This window comes from Camellia sinensis, chromosome 9 (assembly GCF_055761805.1).
Source record: "Camellia sinensis isolate YWXY chromosome 9, ASM5576180v1, whole genome shotgun sequence".
NCBI lineage: Eukaryota > Viridiplantae > Streptophyta > Magnoliopsida > Ericales > Theaceae > Camellia > Camellia sinensis.
The window spans coordinates 161,888,479-161,898,507 of NC_138969.1; the positions used below are offsets into that span (position 1 = coordinate 161,888,479).

At 34.4% G+C, this 10,029-nt stretch overlaps 1 protein-coding gene across 1 annotated transcript; it reads left to right on the forward strand.

Annotated features, from left to right (window-relative positions):
* The first annotated feature begins 380 nt into the window (after positions 1-380).
* Positions 381-9,194, forward strand: LOC114318307 (Transducin/WD40 repeat-like superfamily protein). The gene is made up of 14 exons (XM_028265160.2): positions 381-997; positions 1,071-1,133; positions 2,979-3,034; positions 3,275-3,361; positions 3,488-3,561; positions 3,872-3,954; positions 4,903-5,006; positions 5,266-5,408; positions 5,493-5,540; positions 6,183-6,235; positions 6,681-6,765; positions 6,855-6,921; positions 7,015-7,125; positions 8,844-9,194. The coding sequence occupies exons 1-14, from the start codon at positions 780-782 to the stop codon at positions 8,945-8,947; spliced, it is 1,296 nt and encodes a 431-aa protein (XP_028120961.2). The 5' UTR covers positions 381-779; the 3' UTR covers positions 8,948-9,194.
* Positions 9,195-10,029: the final 835 nt, after the last annotated feature.

The window sequence follows — 10,029 nt, forward strand, 5'->3', positions numbered from 1 at the left end:
GTTACAGTAGTTAAAAGAAGGTGGTCCGTGAATTCTAAAGAAAGTGAGGTCATGGGTCAGAGAAAGAATGAAGTATAAAGGCTATGTTAGGAATAGTTGCTTGTATTTAGGAGTTAACCACAATAAAATCTTATAGTTTGTAATCTTATGAACCTTAGCCTTCGTTTGGGAAGTGGGTTGGCTTTTTGGCTTTTTTAGTTATTTTAGCCTGGGCTAAAAAGTTTGATTTGGGAAGAGCTTTTTGACTTTTTTGACTTTTTTTTTGTGAGAGAAAAATGTAATGATTATGAGTTAGATGTGATATTTTGTTTTTTGTGGTTAAAATAGTCAAAAAAGTCCCGTTTAGCTCTTGCCAAACGGAGCCCTAGTTTTATTTAAAATTATCTTTGTTTACATCTTTTTTGTAACTGTGATTATTTCAAAAAAGTCCTTGTAGGCATTGAATCAATTACATAATTGGTTGATCTTTTGTTCAATTATTTGTTTAGATTGTTGTTCAATTCCTATCGATCGGGGATTAACAGAATTTTTGCTAACAATAACATGGTTTACGGGCGGAACGAGTAAGACTAGACCGGGCTTGAACGGTTCCTAAGCCCAGCCCATATCAATATTGGGCTAAAATTTTTGTCCAACTCAACCTTATACCCCAGAAAGTCCATAACACTACCTCCTCTTGCTTTGTTGGCTTTGGGCGCTAAAATAGAGGCATTTACGAATAAGAGAGAGAGAGAGAGAGAGAGAGCTGAGTGAGTCTTATTCAGTCAGAGTCCCTAACAATGGGGGAAGAGGAAGCAGAGCAGAAGCAGAAGCAGCAATCCAATTCGGAAATGGAAGTGGAAGAAATAACAGCAAAAGAATCAAGAGAGCAAGTAGTACAGGACTACTCTTGGCCTGTGATTCGCTTCGATGTTCCTCCTGTCAGAACCTACCACTTCTGCTACCAGTTCAGGAACACCTCCTCAAACCCTAACAATTTCCCCTATGGAATCAAATGGTTTGTTTCCTCTCTCTCTCTCTCTCTATATATATATATATATATCTGCTTCCCTCTAACATTCTCTTTCTAGGTCTCCCGACGGTTCCTGTTTTCTTACATGCACCGACGAAAAGTCCCTTCGTGTATTCCCCTTGTAAGTTCTCTCTCTCTCTCTCTCTCTCTCTCTCTCTACATGTAGGGAAATCCTATGCACACCTTCAGATATGCACCCTATCACAAAAATATGTAATTTTATCACAAAATTTCATAACATTAATCGCAAAATACAATTTTTAATCTCACTACAAATTGGCATAACAAAATGTCCAAAAAAATATTGTGGCTTGGTTTTGCCATTTTTTTGTTATGCCAATTTCCGGTGAGATTATGTATTTTGCGGTTCATGGTATAAAATTTTATGGTAAAATTACACATTTTGTTATAGAGGGGTGCATACCATAGCATTTCTCATATATGTAGGGTAAATTACACTCATTTGGAGAAAATACAGTTGGTCCCATACTTTGAACATAATTACATTGTTCTTGTAACTTTTAGTGCAGCTAAAACAATGGAAACTAATGATGGTAGATAGACACTGAAATAATTGAAGATAATTATACATTTTAGTGAAAATAGATGAATATATCAATTTTTTATTCATTCATATTACTAACGAATTATCAATGAATTATTGACAAAAAATTGACCTAACTATATTGTGAATTAAAATCTCAAGTGAGACAAGTGTGATTATGTCAAAACTGTGGGGCTAACCTTATATATACAAACACACAAACATAGTACTAGTGATGACAAGTTTGTTGCATTGTAGTTTTTAATCTTTTTATTTTGTTGATTTGGTCCCTTAAGTACAAAATGTGACAAAATAGTCCCAAATCCCAATGCTCAGTTGTCTAAATTGATTAATGGGAGCATGGTACTTTCAGAACTTTATCCAAAAAAGATTTTTTTTTATAGAAAAATTAGGGACTAAAAGGCAACAAAACACAAATTTTGAGACGTGTGTATTTGGTCATTTTGATTTCTTGAAGTCTTTGTGTAAAATTACAAAAATACCGTAGTTTCCATTGATCAATTTTGACTATGTGAGGACTAGGGACCATTTAAACTCACATTTGGTAGTTAGAGGTCGAAATTGACAAAATTAAAATATTAGAAACTAAAGTGCAACAAAATACATACTTTGTGTGTGTATATATATATATTCATAGTGATGCTATGATGATCAGGTTGTGGATTCGATGGGATGTGTGTCACTCACATGAAAGAGTTGAGGTCCATAAACCAATGCTTTGACAACACATGAGATGATATCCAAAATTTAGTATTCAAATTTGGCCACTACTTATGTGTGGTACGCTAGAAATATAACTAGTAAATCTGATCCCGATGAGAGTCTTGTTATCTGAATTTCACCTCAAATTGGTCTGAAGTTTATAAAATTCATTGAATGAAGATGACATCGAGAATCGAGTCAATGGCTATTGGTATTGGGAATTATTGGATAAATTTTTCAATATCAGTAATGGGTTTTAATCCTTGCAAAAACGAGGCTAGCTAAAAGATCCAAATAGCAGGGTTTTGTCATCTCAATATATGCATATATATATATATATTCTTGGTGAAAAAATGTGAAAATTTGAGTTTAGATGAGTCGATTCGGTTGATAAGTTCCCTTTTGAAGGTTAGCTTTATAAACTGTACTGATGCATTTCATCTGTAATCTTGAATTTCAAGTTTAGAGATAATTTGATTTGTATGCTTTGGTCATAGTTGGGACGATGTTTGTTGAGTTAATTCAAGTAGAGTTTGTGCCATGGCTTTGGTAATGATGCAGGCAGCTGAATAATGTGATAAGATCACTCTAATCTGACAATTAGGAACGGTGCTTCTTGGACTTCTGTTGCAACTTGGTATTTTAATTGATTTATGGCATGTAATATATCTGATGTCTTTATAATTTGTTTCTCTTTAGACCAGATGCTGGAAGTCTCTATCATGAAAATTCTTGTTCTTTTGCTGCTGATGTAGGTAAGCTTGTTTAAGTCTATTCTTGATTTTAGAATGAAAACTTTTGTCAATAAATTGATACCAAATGCCATTCTTAATGGTTTTCGTACTACAGCATTTTCCTCACTGTTGTCATTGTTTTTCATGATGTTGCTTTATTACTAAGCTAAATTTAGGCAGGTTCTGTGTATAAGGTACTTTAAACTCTTATGGGTTTTATTTTTATTTTTCCATTATACTTGTCCTATGGTTTTAAAACAGCTGCAGATTCTTATACTGCAAATCTTGTTGTGAATGAGGGGGAGCCTGTTTATGATTTCTGCTGGTACCCATATATGTCTGCTTCAGGTTCATCTCTTACCTTGCTTGTTAAGGGAGTTGTATAAAAATGTAGTATGTAGTCCATTAATGTGAGATGGATTTACAGCAAGTAATGATACTATAATGGAAGTTTAACTGCTATAATGGTTTCAGATCCAGTTACATGTGTGTTTGCAAGTACCACTCGTGATCATCCTATTCATCTTTGGGATGCTACTTCAGGCGAGGTTCTGTATCATTATTTTAAACATTTTTCTTAAGAGAAGAAAATCTGTTTTGTTTATGCGGATAAAGATTTAAATTCTGATCTTGTAATATGTTGGAAGTTAATGGCCAACCCGTGGCTACACCTATCCATCGCCGAGCTATGAATGTCTGCTGAGTCTGATTTGTTAACATGAATTTTTATGCTCAGTGGCAACTCATGAAAAAAGTTCTATCATGCTACTGTAATAGATTGTATGAACAGCTTTATGGTCTGTCGTGCTTTTTTTATGACTTCATATTGGTAACCAATGATTTTAACTGGAATTGCAGCTTCGTTGCACATATCGGGCTTATAATGACGTGGACGAAATCACTGCTGCCTACTGCATTGGTTTTAACCCTGCTGGGACCAAGTAAGTAATAGGTATTAGTTTTTTCAACAGGTTTATAACTTGCCCTATGTATTAGTTTCAAATTCAAATTGAAGACAGTGCTGGTTTCTTAAGTTCTCTCTGTATAAATTCATCCTGAATCAGCCTCGTTGACCATAGTGATACTTCGAATTTGAACTATTAATATGCAATCCTGACTGAATTTGGTATATAATTCTTTGCACAAGGGGTGGCAAAAATGAGTTTTCTTTGATTGGTGATTCTCTGAAATGAACGCATCATTAATCTTTTGCCTAGTGTATGAGTCTTTTATAAATATTGAATGAGTCTTACCTAGGGAATATCTACCTTTTGGTACAAATACCAAATGGCCTCTTTGATCATGAAGTCAGGTTAGCACTATTGAGAAGGAATCATCCAGATATGAGGCAAGAAGATGAGTGTTGTTCATGCACGCAGATGTCTTTATATTCCAAGTAATATAGCACATACACAATCAATTATCAATTTACCATTAAACTATGTCTTATGTAAGTGAACTTTATTACCATTAAATTGTTTATGTAATCAAACTTTATTTTGCATAATGGTAGTATTGGTGTTTTACTTTGCAAATTATCAGCAAAGTTGTAAATTGTAATTACTTTATTGTTATAATTGTCTGATATGTTCTTTTTTTCCCCCAAATGTCTCAGTTTAGACAAAAAAAAAAAAAATGAAAATGAAACTCACTTCTAAGCAAAATAATCTCCTACAGCTTACAGGAGGCCCATAAGTAAATCTGAACTGTGGTATAGTTCATCCTAGGTCATATCAGTTCTCCACTGTTGGTCTCTGTGAGCTGTTATCCACAAATCCCTATTTCTTTTGTGTAGGGTTTTAATATATGTAGATGTTGTTTAATATATATATATATTGATTCCTGATTAAAATTGAATAATTTCTGTGGACTTCTAAACTATGTTGCAGGATTTTTGCTGGCTACAATAAATCTCTAAGAATATTTGATATTCATCGCCCTGGTAGAGATTCTGTACATCATTCAACTGTTAAAGGAAATAACCAACAACCAGGTAGTTATGTAACTTTGATATATAAATTAAAGTTATTTATTGAATAATAAGATAATGCAGTATTACCAAGGATGAAATAAGCAATAGAGCTATGGTCTAGTGTCTTGTATGGAGTGAGTTCTGCTCTCCTTGTCTTTGATACACTCAGCATCCATGTGGTTCCAAAAATTATACCAACCTCCTTATGAGGAATGTTGTGTAACAAATTATCTGTCCTTTTTTGTTTTTGTTTTTGTTTTGTGTGTGTGTGTTTTTTCAGGTATTATATCTTCAATTGCTTTTTCTCCAAGTCATACTGGGATGCTTGCTACGGGTTCCTATGGTCAAACTACTGCAATCTATAGGGAAGATAATATGGAACTGTTGTACATCTTACATGGCCAACAAGGTGGGGTTACACATGTAAGTGTTCATATTATTGCCATTCATTTTGAATTCTTTCTGCAATATGAACAATTAACCTTTTCAAGCACAACTTTCTGTCAGGTGCAATTCTCAAAAGATGGTAACTATTTATATACAGGGGGGCGAAAGGTAAATTATTGTGTTGTTCTTTTTGAATTCTGTCTTGTTCTTTTTTGTTTTTTCCCTCACATGAAATGTACACTATATGCTAGGTGGAATACAACCGATAGATGGTCCCCAACCATCTGAGCCTATGCAAACTCTACAATTTAATCTTGCATAGTTCATTTAAGGACACATACATTTTCTAAATTTGTTGTCTTTTGGTGGTTAATATTTGTTATAAAAAAGATAAAATAAATCCATAATATGATATTCTTAAGCTCCATCTTGTACAAAGACAAGCTAGATTCAGGAAACAATTCTAGATAACTTGCACTCCTACTGATCTCATATTATGCCAATTGCCAATAAAATAGGATAGCACCATCATAATATAATGATAATGGAGTTCAAATAATTAATGCAGACTTTCTTCCAGTCATAGTTGTTCAATTAGAGCAAATGGATTTGTTTTTATGTTCATCTCCAAGATATTTATTAAACCTTGTAAATTGTAATTGCTCTCTTATTTTGTCCTCCATGAGCTATCTAGTTGCAGCTTACCCTTTGATGAACCTTATCATTATTTTTATAGCTGGTTATTATATGCTAACGTCTGGATAATATGCATGCATTTGACCAAAAAAATTATCCTCAAATTTGTTATAGGACCCTTACATAATCTGCTGGGATATACGCAAAGCTGTTGACATTGTGTTTAAGTAAGTACTATTTACTTTATTGGAATGAAAGTTCAGTAGATGTGCTAACATAGGTACTGTTTATTGGAGCGGATAAAAAAAAGAAAGAAAGAAGGGTATTGCTTATTGGATTTGCCCACCTGCACCTATAAATATGTAAACCTTATTTATCACATACATACATACATACAGGTCTTCTTTTCAAAATAAGAGGAATTTATTCTAAGTTGTCCTTTTCAGTTCACTTCAAAATATCATATGCTTTTCTTTTTTTTTCCTGGCGGGGGTGGGAGAAGTTTTGGGCTGATGCTCACTCTTGAGTATGATGTAACTACATTTTCCAGTCTGTATTGGTTTGAATGGCTTGTTCTTTCTGTTCATGCAAGTTCTGGATTACCCTCTTTAATCACTCAATTTAAAGAAGGGCTTTGACTGATTGTTTTGCCTGTGTGCATCCTGTAATTAGGCTGTATCGATCTTCAGAAAATACCAATCAGCGGATACTGTTTGATATTGATCCTTTTGGTCAGCATCTTGGTACAGGCGGTGAGGTATTATTCTAGTGTTCATCCTCGTCCCTTTTCCAGGTATGATGCTAATCAGTTCAATGCCTTAATGTTCTTGCACTCTTTGCTTTCAGGACGGATTGGTTCATATTTATAATCTCCAAACAGGGCAGTGGGTATCAAGCTTTCAAGCTGCACTGGGTAATATGCCATATCCTTGTCGGGCAATATTTAATTTGCAGTACATTCTTGTTTTCTTCTATTTCTAATGAATTCATATTCCTTCCTGTTCAGACACTGTCAATTGCTTCTCGTTCCATCCATTTCTGCCAATGGCAGGCTCTTCATCAGGGCATCGAAGATTTGTAAGCCTCGATGATTCTCCCGAGGTCTTCAGCTTGAGTGGTATCTCCTTTCCTTCCTATGTTTACTTTTCCCATTCCTTTCTTCTTATAATTGTCTGGGTCTCCTAGGAGAATCTAGACGAAATAAAAAAATAAACCAAGAAATGCTAAACTAGAAGGCCGAGTTAATTTGACAGAATGCAATATGTTTGCAACTTGCAAGTGATATGTTAGATGTGCCATGAATTTACACTCCATTTGTTTTGGCGGAAAAGGTTTTTCGACAAAATAATATATTTTTTTTATATTTTCTGGCTTTTGGTATGACGGAAATAAAAGTCAACAGATATATTTCTGTGCTTAATGGAAAATTAGTTGATTTTGGCAAAAAAATGTTTTTCCTTTTTTAATGCAAGATGTTTTCCGGATTAAAATGTTACCAATGCCACCACTATAGTGTGAGAATATATTGTGTATTTTCTATTATAGTCCTATTAGAGGTATGATTGTGTTAGAGTCCTATTAGAGGTATAATTGTATTCTCCCTTTTGGTTTAGGATTTAGGGCTATATAATCTAAGGTCTGATTGTAATCATTCACACATTGAATATATGAGATATAGAAAGCTATTCAGAAATCTTACATGGTATCAGAGCCGTTCTCTGATCCGAAACCCTAGAGCCATCTCCATTACTCTCTTGTTCGTGTTTGTGCCTCATCTCAGTCGACTCATCTGCTCATTCTGGTTCGTGACCCATCTGCTCGTGGTTGTGCCTTGACTTAGTCAACCCATCTGGATTTCTTCTCTGTTTGTGCTATTTGGTAGTCGCACCCATCCAACGGTTTGACCCATCTAGTCATCGCCTCCTCACAGCTCGTCTTCTCTCTCTGGCTCTCCTTCGTGGTCAACCCATCTTGGTTTTGCAAGACTTCAACCCATCTCTAGTTCAGTCCGTCGAAACCCCTAATTCTCTCTCTGGTTCGAAGCTCTCTGGACAAATTTCGCGACCTAGTTGATTTGCAAGTCTTTGACTCGCGACTTCTTCTCGTTGCTCTCGGCCTCGCGATTGTCTCTGGTGTATGGTTATCTAGTTGCTTCGTCGCATCTGTTGGTTGCATCGAGCTGAAGTTACCTCTCAGCTTCTCTCAACCAAAAGGGAGAATACAATTATGCCTCTAATAGGACTCTAACACAATCATACCTCTAATAGGACTATAATAGCACCTTCAGTTTGAGTGGGGGTGTGAGAATATATTGTGTATTTTCTATATAGTCCTATTAGAGGTATGATTGTGTTAGAATCCTATTAGAGGCATAATTGTGTTCTCCCTTTTGGTTTAGGATTTAGGGCTATATAATCTAAGGTCTGATTGTAATCATTCACACATCAAATATATGAGATGCAGAAAGCTATTCAGAAATCTTACATATAGAACCACGACAACCACCCTACCACCACCACTCCTACCACTGTTACCCTACAACCACTACCACTGCCATCCTACCACCACAACCACCATGACCACCGCCCACCTCTCTAGAAAAGCATTTTCAAGGTCACAACAAAACACACAAAAATGGTTTTTGCAAACATTCAAAAAAAAAAAAAAAACATTTTTCTCAAAAAGATGTTTTCTGTAAGAAATTGTATTCCACCAAAACAGAGCGTTTGTACTGTTGGTCGTTAGAATTTTGTCTTTTCTTTTATGATAAGACAGGTTAGGAATGCACATGATATTCATTACTAATCATCTGTTTTTTGTGTTTGTACCGCGTAGGTGATGAAAACTGTGCTTCCATTTGGAGTTTTGCTTATGCTTCAATGGCGGACAATGCTACCAGCATGGATTCTGGAGATTCAAACCTTTGTCAGGATCCTTGAATTGTTTGCAAGTTATTTGTATAATTGCATTTACTATATTATAAACTTAATTATGAGCAAGTGAGATTAGTCTGATTTTCCAGCTCTGTTGTATATTTACTAGCTTCAGTTCATGCAAAGGTCCATTCGGTAATACTCAAGGGCCAGTTTTCTTGAGCTGATATTGAATTTGATATCAACAAAATTGTTCATTTGGAGTGTATACTCTTGCTTATTTTTTCATCAATTTCAACAGTAAATTCTGAAATTGTATGTAATCTAAATTATGCTGATGATTGGTGTATCTATTTGCTGATGTAGGATGGATGTGTTTGATGTGTAATTGACTCTTATAAATGTAGAAGTGTTATAAATTACCCGGTGGGTCATGAAGATTTTGTTTTGTTTTTGTTTTTGTTTTTTTTTTTCTCTACATTTTGTAGAGAAAATTATTAAAAAAAATTCAATTTAATAAAGACATTAGGTTTAGTGGATATTTTTTATTGGTGAGAGATTTATCCTTTGTGAAATAATTTGGTAAGAAGTCTTTTTATTGGTTTTGAAGGATATTTTGTTTTAATTTTACCTTTTATCTCTGTTGAATTTTTTTTGATTATCTATTCATATTTATATTTATCTGTTCAAATTCATATCTATCTATTCAAATTTTTCCCATTATGCGTTCAATTTTTATCTGTCCAATTTTTTTTTTTTGTCTGTCCAATTTTTTCTCTATAAATTTTATCTGTCTAATTTTTTATCTGTTCAAATAATAATTCAATTTCTTATTTTTACTAAACATTTTCCTTATTTGTTTTATTTTTACTCTCCAGATTCTCTCTCTCTCTCTCTCTCTCTCTCTCTCTCTCTCTCTCTTAATTTTATGTGTTCAATTCCCCTCTCTCTCTCTCCCTTAATTTTATGTGTTCAATTCCCCTCTCCATAACATTAGAGAACTTCTAGGCTGGGATTACAAAACCAATAGGGGAACTTCAAATAACAAACACAATGGCAAAAATGAGAAGAAACAAAAGAGACAAAAAGAAAAAAATATGCATCCTATAAAATAAGTGAACTTTGCTGCCACAACGAGAGCTATGATG